General features: G+C 50.1%; 1 protein-coding gene across 3 annotated transcripts in view; it reads right to left on the bottom strand.

The window, feature by feature from the left end:
* Ppfia4 (protein tyrosine phosphatase, receptor type, f polypeptide (PTPRF), interacting protein (liprin), alpha 4) overlaps positions 1-16,593 on the bottom strand; it is a 37,773-nt gene that overhangs the window by 5,561 nt on the left and 15,619 nt on the right. For 2 of the 3 annotated variants that reach the window (XM_013017349.1, XM_013017351.1), the window contains 13 exons: positions 16,154-16,362; positions 14,752-14,992; positions 14,349-14,384; positions 13,994-14,127; positions 13,537-13,703; positions 11,395-11,488; positions 10,529-10,610; positions 9,802-10,002; positions 9,150-9,212; positions 8,537-8,563; positions 5,883-6,058; positions 2,591-2,688; positions 1,970-2,145 (listed from right to left, as the gene is read on the bottom strand). In XM_013017349.1, coding sequence (XP_012872803.1) covers positions 1,970-2,145; positions 2,591-2,688; positions 5,883-6,058; positions 8,537-8,563; positions 9,150-9,212; positions 9,802-10,002; positions 10,529-10,610; positions 11,395-11,488; positions 13,537-13,703; positions 13,994-14,127; positions 14,349-14,384; positions 14,752-14,992; positions 16,154-16,362 — 1,704 coding nt within the window. The remainder of the gene's footprint in view (positions 1-1,969; positions 2,146-2,590; positions 2,689-5,882; positions 6,059-8,536; positions 8,564-9,149; positions 9,213-9,801; positions 10,003-10,528; positions 10,611-11,394; positions 11,489-13,536; positions 13,704-13,993; positions 14,128-14,348; positions 14,385-14,751; positions 14,993-16,153; positions 16,363-16,593) is intronic. The other variant, XM_013017350.1, reaches the window with a different exon arrangement.

Raw genomic sequence — 16,593 nt, 5'->3', positions numbered from 1 at the left:
GGGGAGAGGTTCCACATCCCAAATTTCAACTACTGCTCAGCAGTAGATATTGGTGGTCCTGGCCTACATAGCATACAGAGGCTCTTGCCTTTCAGAAATTAACTTATTAAGAAAACTGTGAAAAACAAAGTTTTCAAACCTTTCTGCTACCACTTTTTTTGGGGGGATGGCAATGGGTATTGAACCCAGGGCAAGAACTCTATCACTCGAGCCACATCCCTAACTCCCAGATAATTTTGATCATTTTAGGGCACCAGTGGCTCATACCTGTTAATCTTAGCTACTCAGGAGGCTAAGAACTGAGGATCATAGTTCAAAGCCAGCCTAGGAAGACAAGTCTGAAAGACTCTTATCTACAATTAGCTAGCAAAAATCTTGAGGTGGAGATATAGCTCAAGGGGTAGAGCCAGCCTTGAGCAGAAAGAGCGAAGCAAGAGTATAATGCCCTGAGTTCAAGCCCCATACTGACACCAAAAAAAAAAAAAAAAAGTGAAGGAATTCATACTGGGTTGGCTACTACTCCCCCAAATAGCTAAATAAATAAAGTCAGGAAAATAAGAAAGGTTAGGAAGAGAGGGATAAGTATCTTTGATACAAATTTAAAGAACTATCACCACCCACAAAACCAGAATTTTGAGATGGGGAATGAAGGAAAGAAAAAAAAGCTCATTTCTGGTTGGGCCCATTTCCAGTTCTATAGGTTAATCTTCATCAGTGTTGGGAGCACAGCTTTCACAAATGTTCTGAAAGGAAAAGCAGAGTTAATTTTCAAGTATCTAATGTGCTACTCCTCTGCATAACAAAAAGTGGAGAGCTATCAGCTTGAGAAACAGAGCAGGAACAAGACAAAGGGCTGAGGTGAGCAAAGGCAGACGGTGGCGCCCAGACAGAGATTTAAGCTGTTCCTGGAAAAGAAGGGATCCATGCTTTGTTTTGGCTGACTAGAAAGGGCTACTGCAGAGACCCTATAGTACACAATGACACTGTGTGCTGCCATTGTCCCAGAGGCCAGCACAGCACCCAGGAGACACACTGCCCTATCCCCCGTCAAGTCAAAACGTGTCTGCTCCCAGAATAGCCCACAGAGCCTGGCTGGCTGAATTTCAAAAGCATTCTGACAGCTGCAAACAGTCCAGACAAGGGCAGCTAAAATGATCAGGGACATGGACAAGTCTATATGAGGGAAGGCTAAAAGAATTAAGACCACTCTGTCTGGAAAGACAAAGGCTTGGACCTAGAGGCAATAAAATCAGAGTTTATGAAATTCACAGTTCGTACAAAAGGTGAGAACTGGTCAAATACAAACATCCTTACCAAACCTACACCAGGAGGGGGCTGTTCCTTCCCTAGGGAAAGCCTGACAAATAAAATCAGGAAGTACTTTACACAATTGTTAGTACTGCTAGAGTCCATTACCCACAGGAAGTTAGAAAAGCCAAAAGTATAAATAGGTTCAAGGGAATTTAGATACATTTGTGGATGATAGCTCCATCATAAATATGGAATGTAATTTAAGGAGATGTCTAATCTTTTGGGCTGTGGATGGGCAGTTCTGTGGATGGGTAAAAAGGTTTGGGGCTGTACTATCTGGTATAAATAGGTTTTGGACACCTGGAGGCCCAGGAACAGATCCCTAGGGAGGCAGGCAAGGGAGCTATGGGCTATCTGGTCTCTATGGGCTTCGGGGCTCGCTTTCCTCTTAAGTCAGGTTGGATAGCTGAGTGAAGCAGGTTGAGGAGCCAGAAGACATCAAGTGTGAAGTATGAAAGGCACTGGAAGGAGCTGCAGGTACCCACAGCAAAGTGAGGACAAACCCAGGTGTCTCTGCCCATAAAGGGCACGTGCCCTAGGGACCTTGGCTATACACAGGGAAATTTGAGGACATCACAATCCGCTCCTACCAAACATACAGGCAAACCCCTGGCCTGTGCACACATGCATGAGAGAGACAGATTGATGGGTTGCCCACCTGGGTGTTCTGCGTGGGAATCTGGAGGACCAAGGCCAATGTGTTGTGATCAAAGTTCTCATCCAGGGCCAGCAAGGCGCCATGGACCCCACTTTCATGCAGGTTTCCTGCATAATCCCGAAGCCCAATAGACTGGACCCAGTGAACAACCTGGTCGTTGGTCCAGACCAGCACATCTGAAGGACAGGGGAAGGAAGGAGCAAAAACAAGACAACAGGTTTGTCCCTGATCCTGCAGGGACACAGATAGAGTTCCCTAGCCCTGGAGCCCAGTCACCTGCTCTCCAGCTCCCATCCCTTCTCCAACTCCCACATCTTCTTTCTGCCTTCTTGGATCCTGAGTGTCTCCAGAACCAGCCCCACCTCATCCCATCCCTGCCAGTCCACAGGACTCAGGAAAGGGCCAACAGTTGCCTGGTTTTAGGCCTCAGCCTGTAGCAAAGGCTATCACAGCTGACCATGCACGGACTGCGGCCCTTTCCTCAGACTGGAAGTCCATGAAGCAGCTGGTCTGCATCTTCTCCTTGGGGGTGGGAATGTCCACTGGGTCCAAGGGAGAGACCAGAGAGGCAGGCTGCGCTGCCCTTTTCTATGGAGGCCCCAGCAGGCCACAGCAGCTTACCCTTGATCTCGTGCTGACTCTCCTCCCGCCTCTTCTCCAACTCCTTCCGGTCATAATTTAGCCTCTTCAGACACATGATGCCATACTGAAGGCTGGTTCTGCAGGCACAAGCCCCCTGAGCCTGAGCCACAGTGGGGCCGTGTTCCTGCCCAGTTGCCCCACTACCCCTCCCCCCAGAGCAGCCACAGCAAGTACAGACCCACCTCCTCCAGCAGGGAGGCCCCCAGCCCTCTCACACATCTCTTGCTGGGGCTTGTACAGTTATTTTCTTCTCCTTGTTCATCAGCTTTAAAAACTGTACCAACACCACCCATAAACATACCTCACACTCCCAATCTTCTTCATCTTGGTTTGATTTTTTTCCATAGCATTTCTGATCTATTTAACATACTGGATGGTTATTCTCCTTAACCGTCTTGCCAAGTTAGAATACAAGCTCCATGAGGGCAGGGACTTAGTTCTGTTCACTTACAACACATCTTACAACTCTAGCACATAAAGAAATACTCTATAAATGTTCAGTGAATCAAATGGGATAATTCAGCCAGTTGCCGGTGGCTCACACCTATAATCCTAGTGACTCAGGAGGCTGAGAACTGAGGATCGAGGTTCAAAGCCAGCCTGGCCAGGAACATCTGTGGGACTCTTATCTCCAGTTAACCACCAGAAAACCGGAAGTAGAGCTGTGGCTCAAGTGGCAGAGTGCTCACCTTGAGCTGAAGAGCTCAGGCACAGCGCCCAGGCCCAGAGTTCAAGTCTCACGAGCAACAATAAATAAACGAACAAACAAACAAATAAATAATTGTGATAATTCATATAAATTACTAGGAGTACTTAAAGAGTGCCAGGACACAGTATGCCCTAAAATCACTAAGTAAGCCAGACTGAGAACTAGAGTCTGTAGGCTAGAAGAGACACCAGAGCTGTTAGTCTAATTAGTCATTAGCTTCTCCTAAAGCAGGAGCCACCTTTACATACCTTACAGAGCAGTTACTCAGCCAGTCCCCAGATACCTCCATCGACTCTCCCTTCCCCAGGCAGCTCATCCCACCCTGGATGATTTCCTAGGACTTTTGCTTAACATACTCAGTCCTTTAGCTGTTCTGGGTTTTTCCATCCCTGGAGGGACAAAAAGTTCTTTCCAACACCAACTGCTTTTTTTTTGGTGGGGCGGGGAGGGAGTCCTGGGACTTGAACTCTGGGCCTGAACTTTCTCACTGAGCTTTTGTGCTCAAGACTAGAACTCTATCACTTGAGCCACAGTTCCATTTCTAGCTTTTTATGACTAATTGGAGAAAAGAGCCTCACATACTTTTCTGCCAGGGCTGGCTCCAAATTGTGATAATCAGATCTCAGCCTCCTAAGCAGCTAGGGTTACAGTCATGAGCCACTGGCACCTGGTGCCAGCTGTTTTTGACTGTATTACCGAGCCATTACTTGTGAGAATAAATTATGCAGACTACACCCTTCTGGTCTCCCCACAGTTCTATCCAGAAAATCCTTCTGCCCCAAAGTCATAGTTCAGAGACACCACTTTCAAACCATACATTTATGCTCACTCAGCTGGGTGATGCCTTGGCTACCCTGAGGGAGCATGAAAGGTTCTTAAATATCCCTTTCTTGTCATAAAAAAGGATGAGTTAATAGAATTATTCTAGATTGCGGAACATGTTTATGAAATCTAAGTGGAATAAAAGCAGATCGTGTATAGCTAGGGAGAGAGGATGTGGAAAGGCTTTCGAAGTCTGAAGCACTGGAGAACAAAGCTGGTCTAGGAGCAGCATGTGGCAAGCTGCCTTCCCTCCCAGAGGGGGCTGAGCCAGAGGGATGATGAGTGGGGTAACTTCCACATCCCACTGAGGCTGGAGGGGCTCCTCAGCAGCCCAGGCCCATTCTGGCTTGGCAAGAGACTCCCCCTTTTCCCCAGCCCTATCAATCAAGGAGGACAGGACAGGTGCGCTGGGCCTGGCAGCCTCCCTCCCAGAGACAAAAGATTCCTTTTCAGCCCAGTGAGGGGAGCGGGAGAAAGAGAGGCCAAGTTGAGCTGGGGTCAAGACAGGAGTCTCTGCATATGGTGACCACAGCATTGGACTTGAGTCTGCAGACTTGATTCCACCTGCATGTGGGTTACCAGTCCTTCCCACTACTGGTTCCCCATCCATTAAAATGCATAATAAGCTACCTAGATCCCTTCCTGATTTACATAAGCAGTAGGGCAGCTACAAGCCCTAGAGAACCCTGAAAGGCTGCACAACCTTAACCCCACTCAAGGGAAACGACCTGGCTTAAATAACAAACGGGGTTACTTGAATCTGTATTCTGTGGAGGACTTTCAAAAAGGGCTGGGAAGGTGGCTCAGTGGTAGAATGCTTGCCTTGCATGCATGAAGCTCTGGGTTTGATTCCTCAGCACGACATAAGCAGAAAAAGCTAGAAGTGGTACTGTGGCTCAAGTGGTAGAACACGAGCCTTGCGCTGAAGAGCTGAGGGACAGCGCCCAGGCCCAGAATTCAGGCCCTATGACCGACCAAAAACAAAGTCAACTTCTAGAAGCATTATTATCCACCACTCTCTCCAAGTTAAATACTTGCTGGGAAGCAGGCTGAAAGGGCTGGAGGAGCCAGTGAAGGCTGCACCAGCCAATGGGCTGCTTAAACTGCCAGATTGTTGCCAGAGCTTCAGGTTTGCAAAGCCAGAAATCCAGAAGTCTGTATGAATTCTCCTACATTGAAGTACTGGCAACAAAATGAGTGATTTTCAAAATACATGTGGGCCAAGTGAAACATATCTATGCGCCAAATTCCTCCCATTGGTTGGGTGCCAGTTCAGGACCTCTGCCCACAACTGAGCAGATCTTTTTAGCCAAGAAGAGGGGAGAAATGGGTGACACCACCCACAAAAGGATGTGACCCACAGCTGATTCCTCCCAGGGCCAAGCCCCAGCCACCCTTTCACTTAACCTGGAAGGAACTGAAACATCTAAATCAAATGACAGATTTCAGGTGCATCCACTTGGCAGAAATGGAAAATCCAGCAAGCTCAAAAACAAGCCAAGAAATTTCAGACCTTGGAGGAAAACCAAGAAAGGATGATGCCTGAAAGAAATGACTTTGTGTGTACTAAGGGTTGGAGGTGAAAGGATCAAGTCCTCCCATCACAGGATAAGACATGAATTCCGTGAAGGAGACTTTCACAACCAGGACACCTGTTACCATTGGGACCAGCCATGGAAAGAGAGGAGAGGCACCTCCATTCATGGAGACAGACCCTGCCCCGGCTCAGGCCTGGCTCACCGATGGAAGCTGTCCACCATCTTCAGGTGGACCCGCAGGTCTTTCTTGGTGAGGTGATCCAGCATGCGTGCATCCACCAGGCACTCCATGAAGTAGCTGCGGTACTGAGGGAGCCCAAGACTGGGCAGCCATTCATTCCCAATCCACTCATGGTTCATGTCTCCATAGGCCAGGGTCTGGGGATGAGAAGAGGAAGGTAATGCTATCAGGTCAGAGCTGGTAAATCTGGTGAGGAGAAGCCTTCATCCACCCTCCACCATGAAGCAGGGAGAAGGACTCATAACATTCCAGTTTCTTTTCACAAAGAGGCTGGGAATGGTAGGTGGTAGGAGATTTCAATGGAACTTTTCAGGACTCAAAATTATTGGGTTCTGGCCAGTCTCCAGGGGCTCATGTCCCTAATCCTAGGTGTACAGGAGGTTGAGATCTGAGAATTGTGATTTGAAGCCGACCCAGGCAGGAAAGTCTTTGACTCTTATCTCCAATTAACCAGCAAAAAGCCAGAAGTGGAGGTATAGCTCAAGTGGTAGAGTGCTAATCTTAAGCAGAAAAAGGTAAAAGGCAGTTCCCAGGTCCTGACTTCAAGCCCCAGGACCAGCGCGCGTGCGTGCGCATGTTAGCGCATGTGCGCACACGCACACACACACGCACACACACACACACACACACATAAAGGCTGAGTTTCATTTGTGCATCAATCATCTGTGCTATACAATAGGAGTCCCTGTCCAGGCAGCAGAGTAGAAGTCCCTCCTGCAGACTCAGGAAGACGTGTGTGCTGCTGTCCAGCTGACCAGCCTCCTTGACTCTCAGCCCAATGCACAAGCTGTGTGACAGTGGACATGCAGAGAGGCAAGGTATCAGCCCACTCTGGAAACCACTGGCCTCACAAGCCACAGGGATGATAAGTTTGGACTGAAGACAGACAAAACCCAAACCACAGATGGCCTGTGCCTGAAGAGCCAGTTTGGTTCCCTAAGGCCTGGTACTCAGCTCTAAGAATTCTCCAGGTCCTTCAGGGTTTTTTCCGTGCACAGACCACACCTAGCTCTGAGAAGCCTGCACTGACTCTGACATCACCTCCTGCTGCGCTCTGAACACTATCTTTAGAAAACTGTTTTTTTACAGTTACCCTATACCGCCTTCATCAACCTCATCATCCTACTTAATGTTTTTCAGTTTCAAAGGTTCTATTTTGTTACCTTCTAAAAGGTAATTGTTGGTACATATAAAACTATATGTCACATAAGCCACTTTTTAAGCATAAAAGTGAAGTTTGGACAAGTATCTGAGTTAGGAACCAGAATATGATTCTCACCCTCACATCCATCATTCTGTGGTTCTTCCCCATGCCATTACTTACTGCTCCCCATAGAAGTAACCACCACAATTTCCTGTATGGCATTCTCATGCTTAAAAATACATTCTTACAAACCAGGCTCATTGGCTCACGACTATAAACCTAGCTACTTGGGAGGTAGAGATGAAGAGCATAGTTCTTTTTGTTGGTCTGGGTAAAAATTCTGTGCGACCTCCATCTCAATCAGTAAAAGCTGGCATGGTGGCATCAACTGTCATCCTAGCTATACAGGAAATGTCAATAGGAGGATCACCGTCCAAGCTGGCCTAAGCATAAATGTAAAATGCAAGACCCTATTTAAACAAAGGGATGGGACATAGCACAAGCAGTAGAGTGCCTGACTGGAAACTACAAGGCGCTGAGTTCAAACCCCAGTAATGCATATATGTGCCTATTACATACACATGTTATATTCACAGTCACCAATAAATATTTTTCTAAAGAATATATTAACTTTGCTTGGTTTTTGTTTGGTTGGTTTGGTTTGGTTTGCCAGGCCTGGAGCTTGAACTTAGCACCTGGGCACTGTCCCTGAGCTTCTTTTGCTCAAGGCTAGCACTCTACCACTTGAGCCATGGTGCCACTTCTGGCCTTTTCTGTGTATGTGGTACTGAGGAATCAAACCAGGGCTTCATACGTGCTAGGCAAGTGCCCTACCACTAAGCCATATTCCCAACCCTTGTTTTTTGTTTTTTGGTTTGAATGTTGCTGGAATTCGTATTTCACTTGTATGTGAGGCTCTGCTGAAGCGTCTTACTGTGTGACAGCAATGCCCTGCCCTGTCCCCCGGGATGGGGTTCCTGGGAGGAGCTGCTTGGCTTCCTTTTTCCTCATAGCACTTATCATGATCCAATACTGTCCCTTTACTTGTTTGTTTTTATCTCTGTCCTATTGTTACTGCTTGTTGATAGTTTCTCTTGTTTACAGCTCCAGGGTGGCTTTGCTGGTTCACTTAATCATCTTAGAATAGCCAGCAGACATTCCATACCAGGTTGGCCCCTGAGAGGGACAGGGAGAGGAGAGGACTTGGGAATCTGAGTCCCTGCATTCCTAAGAGGACCCAGTGGTGCTGACCTCAGCTGCCCTCTGGGGAAATCAGAGGGCAGAGCTAAGGAGGAGTGGTGGGGGCGGGGGTTAGGAGAGGAGGGGTCGTTCAGCAGGAGCAAAGAACTGCATCACGGCTCTGCCTGTGGATGCATGCACACTGGGACCAGGTGTGGGCCAAGCTAAAGAGGGCTGTTAGAAGGACGAAGCCCTGGCCTGAGAGCTGGCTCAATGAGCCAGGGAGTCTTACCTGGGCCCAGCTGCCCTCCTCGCTGTCCTAGCAGGAACAAGCGCGGCATGTCAGGGAAACAGGAAAGTCAAGAAACCCAGCCTCTCCACCCCAAGCTCCATCCAAAGTGGGGGCGGGTGGGAGGGGAGAAGAACTGTGTGGGTGACTAGCAGACAATGAGAGCAGAAGGCTGGTACCCACAGTGGCAGTGAGAGGGGAGCACAGTGGTGTGGCAACAGACACCGCCACACATCCCGGGCAGGCCTGACTGGAAGCCAGGAAAGATGCCATGTACTCCCAGTGCCCCTCTGCTCCTCTACCAAGGACCAAGCCAAGAGTAAGGCCTTTGAAGCTCAGGCCCACCAGCAGGACAATAGCCTCTGCACCCCAGGTCTTCTCTCCTGCAGTGTTCCAGGCCCTAGGCTGCTTATAACCCTGGAACAGCCACCCCACACCCCACACTCTCCCAAGGACACACATACACAAACTCAGAATATTCCCCACGTCACCTGCAAAACCCACCTCCTGAGAGCAGAAGCCAATCAAGGACATGAGATCTACTGCCAGCGCCCCAACTTCCCACACCCTTCACCCTTGAGGTATCACTGGTCCTAGGACTAAGGACTAGACTTACTGTTTTGGTGGATGTTGCCAGAGTTTCCATCTCTTCATGGGTGACCCAGACATTCCCAGAAGACTGTAGGCAGAGAGGAAACCTAGCTCATCTTGGGACTCCCAAACACAAGACAGAACTCCTTCCCCAGTCCTCCCATAGGTCCACCCAAGCTCTGCACGGCCCAGCTCTGAGCACCTTCACAGCAGACACACATCTCCTTTGTCGTTGCTTATCCCAGTGCTCATACATGTTTCCTGGTGACCAGGAATGAATAATGCTGAGCTGAAGCAGGGCTGACCCCAGTTGCAGAGGTGAACAACTGTGATACTCCCTTGGGAGGCCATGGAGCTGGTGGGGTTATAGGACTGGATGGAAGTCCTAAGTGCCTTACTGCCTTGACCTTCCCCAACCCGGCAATAACACAGAAACACAGAAGTCCTGTCCCAGAAACTCCCAAGAGATCTCAAATTGCCAGGGTAGGGATAAGGAAATGGAGCCTGTGGAAACTTGTGGGAGGCTGGGACTGCAGGATGCTCCTAGAATGAACATCACATCCTACTAATGACCCAGGAAAGCCTTTTACAGGGATGGGAAGTTAAAAAGCAGAGATCAATTCACCACCTTCCCTCTAGGAAGACTTTGTGGGTCCAGGGTAAGGGAGGGCACTCACAGTCCTGGAGGTGGGCGGGGCAGAGGGGCTGGTCAGGGACACCATCTCCTGGATGGCCAGCCGTAGCTTGAGCCGGTGCAAGGCATTGCTGATGCCAATCTCTCGCTGGATCTCTGTGTCCGACAGGGCAGACATGATGGCACCACTCTTGACATTGGCCCGGCAGGCTGCCACGTACCAGGCAGGCATTCCTACCCAGAGCTGCGGACATGGGGCAGGAGGAGATCACTCAGCCCCTGTGCTCATGGCCTGGATCCCACTTCCAGGAGCTCTGGCCATACCAAGCGAGGAGCAAAGGCCAGGCCTCATCTGTGGTCTCAGCAAATGCAAAGCACAGAAGCTTAGCCCTATGGAGAGGACTGTCATCAAATCCTCCTCTCTCCCATTTTACAGATTAAAATTAGGCCTGAGAAGGTAAAGGGATTTGTCTCAGTATCACATGCATGATTGGCACTTGATGGCAGCCTATAGGAAGTCTCTCTGTAAACTACAGGGATTGGTCCTCTCATCCGTGAGACATCAGGATGGAACATCACATCTCTCCTCCAAAGTTAGGTGCTGTATGTACATTGGGGGAGGGGCAAATGCTTGGGCTGCCACACATGTAGTTGGCAGGGGAGAAACATGCTGACAAAGTGATAGAAAACACTTCTCGCTGACCAGGGTGTCCCACCCCACACAGTCTTCCCTCCAGACCCCCCTAGCAGATTCCCTTGTCCAAACTCACCTCCAACCAGGAGACCACAGTAGGGCCATCCCACTGGGCAAAGGGCATGCCTTTCCTGCGGGCATCTTCAAGCAGCTGGTGTCTTGTAAGAGGAAAACAGACTTACTAGTCCTTCCATCTCTCCCCCAGGCAACTCCTACAAATGACTGAACTGGGCTGGGACCCCCATTTCCCTTCTCCCCGTCCTTGGACTCTTCTCTCTGCTTGATACAAGGTGACACTAGGAAGGTGGCGGGAGGGGGAAGGCACCTCTACAGAAGGCCCAGGGCTTTCACATTGTTTGCACATGGCCTGACAAATACTGAGTTAGACATTTCAATTGGCTCTGAAACCCATGAGTCTCGAGTCACTGTCCCACTGTCCCCATGCTCCCCTCTTCCTAGGATCATCCTAAGAACCTTCTTGCAGCTGGGCACTGGGGGGGGGGGTCATGCTCATAATCCCTGGGAGGCAGATCAAAGTTAGCCCAAGCAAAAAGTACACAAGGCCCTATCTTAATAGGAAAATCTGGGTGTGCTGGTACATGCCTGTCATCCAAACTATAGCAGGGTGCATAAACAGGGGGATACACCCAGTAAAAAACTATACCCTGTCTCAAAAACAGCAAAAAATCATTTATGTGGCTCTAGCACAAGCACTTACCTAGTAAGTACAAATCCCTGAGTTCAAACCCTAACACGACCATAACAAATAAAAAAAGAACTTCCTCGCAACTCAGGACAGTGTTGATGTGACCACAAGGACCAGGACATCTGGGGAAGAGACTTTCTGAGCTTTGGTTCCCTGAGCTCAGTCCATGACAGCTCAGGGGAAGGAAGGGAGGTAGGGCCCAGGTCCCTTGGCAGCACTTGGTTTGTGGCTCTTACTTCTTCTTTAGTCGTCGGTCCTTTTCTGCTTGGGTCCCCAGCTTGGCAGGGACCAAGGGTTCCTGAAGACTAAGCTCGGAGTCTGTCAATAGAACTGGAAGAAAAGGATAGGCATGTCAGCAGACCTCTGCTTCTCCTCCCTGGGCCTAGGCCTTGGATGCAGAGTAGAAAAAGGAAGACCCAAGCTGGTCTGATGGGGCCCATGCTGTTCCTGGAGCCTCTTCCCACACCCAGCCAGTCCTGCTATGGCACTGGGAGGGTCCTCCCTAGCCTAGATGGTACCACAAGAACTTCAGCCCTGAGGGTGTTTTCCAGCAGATGGACCTTAGCTGTCCTTCCCTAGAATCAGAGACAAAACCTGTCCCTTCTCCTAGTCAAGGCACAAAGCAAACCAAGAGCACAGATATGTGTGGTCTACGAGGCTCACAGAGGATAGTGCTGCCTGGGTTGGTGGAGAAATTGGCACACTATTTAACTCCTGGCTTCTTTCTCTGCTCCTTGGTCCAGATTTCACAGAGTAACACGCCCTGCTCTATCTTCTATTAAGGATCTCCTGAACTCATGCTGAAACTCTAAAGAACCTTTGGCAAAAGGCAGCATCTTAAGAGTTTGCCAAAATCCTGGTCTCTTCCCACAGTGCACAGGGGCAGAAACCAATCCTAGACACTGTCTTGGATTTATATACTGACCAGGTGTGGGGAACAGGAGATCATAAGGTTTTTCACAAAATGCCTCTGCCCCTGATCAGACCTTCCTGCTTCCCCGTCTGTGGCTGGCTCCACAGCCCATCTCACCCGTGAGGCTAGGAAGGAAGACGCTCTGCTTGCTCCCAATGCCTGAGCAGAGACACTGGCCTCCTCACTCCCCACTCCTTCCACTAGCAGGGTTATGATTCACACCTTATTAAGGTGCAGAAGGGCAAATTATGCACTCAGTTCAAAGGTTCCTTTCTTCCAGCTGATTCAGTTCCTCCCCTGTATGATTCACCAGTGTTCCCACTGCCTCGCCTCGGGAGACTTCCAACCCTCTTCTACCAGCTAAGGATCTGGCCCTGACCAGCTGTCCATCCCTCTTGTACTCCCATCCTCTTCCTCCTCCATTCAGAGCAGACATGCTGGCAACAAAGCCCTCTCACCCACACATCTTTCTCTTTCCAGATTACACACAGACCTCCTTTTGACATGGCTATTTTCTAGCTGTCTTCAAGCTCTGAGTCAGATGGTGGCCTAAGGAGGAGCCCTTCCCACCAGCCCCTACCACTCCACAGCTGGTTCCAAGCTCCTGAGGCCTCTGGACCTCTCTCTACCATTTGTAATGCATGGGAACTATCTTTTTTATTTTTTTCTCTTTTCATTAGACACTGAGATCCTTGAACAAACTATTGTTCCAACCCCTCATACTCTGAGGAATAGGAGTTATTCAATAAACGGCCAGATGATTGGATAGATGAAGGAAGGAAAAGGAGGGAGGGGAGGAGAGAGAGGAAGAAAGGAAACAAGGAAGGGGTGAGGGAAGTGAACATTTATTGTGTTCCTCCCACAGGCCAAACATGATCTGAGCTTTATATGGCGATAGCAGTGACAAGTACTACTCGTGCCTCAGCACTTCCTTCAATGACTGTCAACAAAGCCATAATTAGATGTTTCCATATTCTTTGTCCTGTAAGCAGGCTGTACCAGAGCTAAGTTCTAACCAAGATCTGACTCCTCTAAAGAAAGCAGAAGTTTCTCCTCAGGTCCTGTACAGCACATCAGAAAGCCTTCAAAGTGGGAGTTCTGTGGGTGGAAGGGGTCCAGGGTGGGAGGGGTTTCCGAGGTGGGAAGAGCCTCCAGAGTAGGAAACCCTCCCCTGCCACCAACAGTCCAGTCTTTGACCAACTGCACAAATCCCTGCCAAATAAACAGCCACCAGCTACTGCCTCATGCTCCTAGGCACAGGAGCTACCACGTACAAGAACATTTATCCCATCCCAACATAGCACTAACAAAACTGCCCTCTGTGTGAAACTGATATATTCCTACCTGCCTGCACTTCTTTCTGCCCATGGCCCCTTGGAGGCAGTGGGGAGGCCAACTGTAAGTCTGCTCTCTTGCCTGACTTCCCAATGCCCACCCAGCCCTCTGCTGCAACGGGGGCAGAGACCATGGCCTGTGGCTCCATCCCGACTCAGCTGGATCAGCCTCCCTTTCTCCTTCTTCCCAAACAGGCGGCCAATGGACGACTTGATGCCCTTGCGCTTGGCGCCTTTGTGCAAGGAGTCCTGGCTGCTGTTGCTGCTGCTGGGGTTGCTGCCTTGATCCTCCAAGGCACTACAGGATTGGCAGACAGGAGCCGGTGGAACAAGAAAAAACATACTTAAATTATAGCAGGAGAGATAGAAGGTAGAGCTCAGGAAGAACTTAACTGTCAGCAGCGGGGTGGGGCAAGAGGGTGGGATCAGAGTAGGGAGGACATGGGAATACCCATTCCACATGGTGTTTCAACAAGAAGCAAAACAGGCAAGCACCAAGGACAGGTGCAAAGTGCTCTCTCCAGAGGCAGAGGGAAGGATGAGATGGCGCAGGGCAGAGACAAGAGAGGTAAGGCCCATTCTACACACCTCTTGCCTTCTTCCTGGCTCAGGGCTGGGTGGCCAAGCTTCTCTAGCCGCAGCGTCCTGGGTGAGGAAGGAGGAGAAGTCTCACATTTTATGGTGGCTTTATCCTCTCGGTTCTCTTCCCGAGACACTGGCGACTGAACAGACAGTGGGCCGTCAGGGGATGGAGGGGGCCAGGTGGGCCTGCCTACCCAGCCCAGAAGATGAGGCAGAGGAGCGGAGAAACAAAGAAACGCAGTTGGGGAGGCCCTGCTGCCTTTTAACTTCAGACTCTGCCCCCAGGACCCTGGGGGAGAAGTGGAAAGGGGGGGGCTTGGGAGGTACCCCGTTAGTACCTGGGTCATCAGGCAGCACTCACCAGCAGCTTCCTCCTATGCTTTCTTAAGTCACTGGGCTGGAAGAGAGAGAACAGAGTGAGCTGGGGCTCCCCCCCAGCTGCCCTAACACCTACCCCAAGAGGAGCCCAGGAGACAGGGTGAGAGAGTCAGAAGCCAGCCTCACACTGGCCTGGGGAGAACAGAATATCAAATCTCACCTGGAGAAGTTAAGTCAAGAGGACCGGAGAGGTGTGAGAAGTGGGGTGAGGGCACGAGAGTGTGGGCAGTAGGTGAGCTTTTTAAGCGTTTTGTGTGTACCCAAGGGAGGGTGAAGGGAGATGCTACGAAAGCCCTCTCCTGCCCCGCAGGGCATGCTAGTCTGCACACATTGTGGGAACATGCCAAGCCCAACTATGTGCTTATCAGCTGTACAAAGACTCTCACCAGGGTCATGACCCCCATTCGATCCAGGTCCTGGGCGGCACTGCGGGAGGTGAGCTTTGGTGTGGAGCGGCCGCTGAGTGGTGGGGATGCACTGGCCAGGGACAGGGCAGTCAGAGAGGTGGGAATGGAACCGCGCTTGCGCAGCTGTGTCAGGTTCAGTGCCTCCATGCTGCCACTGGTCACGCGTGTCTCGATCTCCTCTGCACGCAGCTCTGTGGACTCCTTCTCTTCCTGGATCATCCTGTAAGGAGGGCAAAGCCAGGCCTAGCATAGTGCTGTGTAGACTCACAGGTGGCAGCTCTGGGCGTTGCCAGGACCACAGGCCTGGCAAGGTGATGTTTCTGGTTGGAATGCTCAAGGCTTGTGGCTTAGAACCATTTCTCTCTTCCGGGCTGGCCTGCCTCACAGGTAGAGGCTGGGGAAGAGGCATTTGGTCAATGAGACACATACTGTCCTCCAAGTGAGCATTCTAAAGCTATCCCTCACTACCTACAGGGCATCTTGGAGCCAGGTCCTCTGCTCTGTGCCTCATTTCCCATATGCCAAATCTGTAGTGGTCAGTCAGTAGCTCCTAAACACAGGGCTTTTAACCAATGGTGACCCCAACGGGATTTCCCCTGGCCCATGAACAAATAAGAAAAAGAATAATGGGTGTGCCCAGGAGGCACTCAGCAAGGAATATGTATATGTATATGCATGTGCACATACACACACATGCACACACACATGTTAACACACATCCTTCAAGACAGCTCTGGGAGTGTTAAAAATGGCCTTCCTTGAGCCTGGTGCTGGTAGCTTACTCCTATAATCCTAGCTACTCAGGAGGCTGAGATATGAGGATACCAGTTCAAAGCCAACCAGACCAAGAAAGCCAGAGGAGGGGTGCGGGGAAGCTGGAAGTGAAGCTGTGGCTCAAATGGCAAAAATGCTAGCCTTGAGCATAAAGCTCAGGGACAGTGGCCAGGTCCTGAGTTCAAGCTCCAGGATGGCAGATACAAAGACACACACACACACACACACACACACACAAAGGCCTTTCTTTTGCAGCATGATTATGATGATAAATGGTATTTATCTTTCATGGTTTACTTTGCAAAGTAAAAGGTGGGCTGTCATATTACTGTGTGACTCTCCTTCTGTGTGTATATGTGTGTATGTGTGTATGTGTGCGCATACACTCTACCTATGGACATTCTTTGAAACTAATTTGTGAAATCCAAAAGTGTGGAGGAAATGGACAATTAATCTGACCCTGCCCCTCATGGGTCAGTACTGAACTAGAACCTTCCCAGTGGACTCCTAGACTGTGGCACTCTAAGACTGTAAGAGACAAGCCAATACATGTATCACACACAGGCCCCATCCTTCAAGGCTCCCTAGCCCCCTGCCCAGCCCCAACCTGATCTCCTCGTTGATTGCGTCCAGTTGCTCCTGTAGCATCATGGCCAGGGTCTGGGCATCCGAGTGGCCACTGGGGGAGACAATATCCACAGCACCCACCAACCCCCCTCGTTCCTCCTCATCCACATCGGAGATCTCAGGGTCGCTGTCAAAGGCAGGCGTGGCTTTGGGGGCCAGCACCCCAGGCAGTGGTGATGACTCCCAGTCCTTAGCAAAAGAGGAAGATAAAAAAAAAAAGCAATAATAAGACCCCTGGGGAAGTGGCACTTTGGCTCAAGTGGTAGAGCACTCACTTTGAGCTGAAGAGCTCAGGGAAAGCACTGAGGCCCAGAGTTCAAGCCCCATGACCAACCAAAAAAAGAAAAAAAGAAACTTTGGACTGGGAATATGGCTTAGTGATAGGGTGCTTGCCTAGCATGCATGAAGCCCTGGGTTCGA

Source organism: Dipodomys ordii, unplaced genomic scaffold (genome assembly GCF_000151885.1).
Source record: "Dipodomys ordii isolate 6190 unplaced genomic scaffold, Dord_2.0 Scaffold35, whole genome shotgun sequence".
In the NCBI taxonomy this organism is placed as follows: Eukaryota; Metazoa; Chordata; class Mammalia; order Rodentia; family Heteromyidae; genus Dipodomys; species Dipodomys ordii.
The sequence above is the reverse complement of the archived record's forward strand: the minus strand, read 5'-3'. Positions and strand labels throughout refer to the sequence as shown.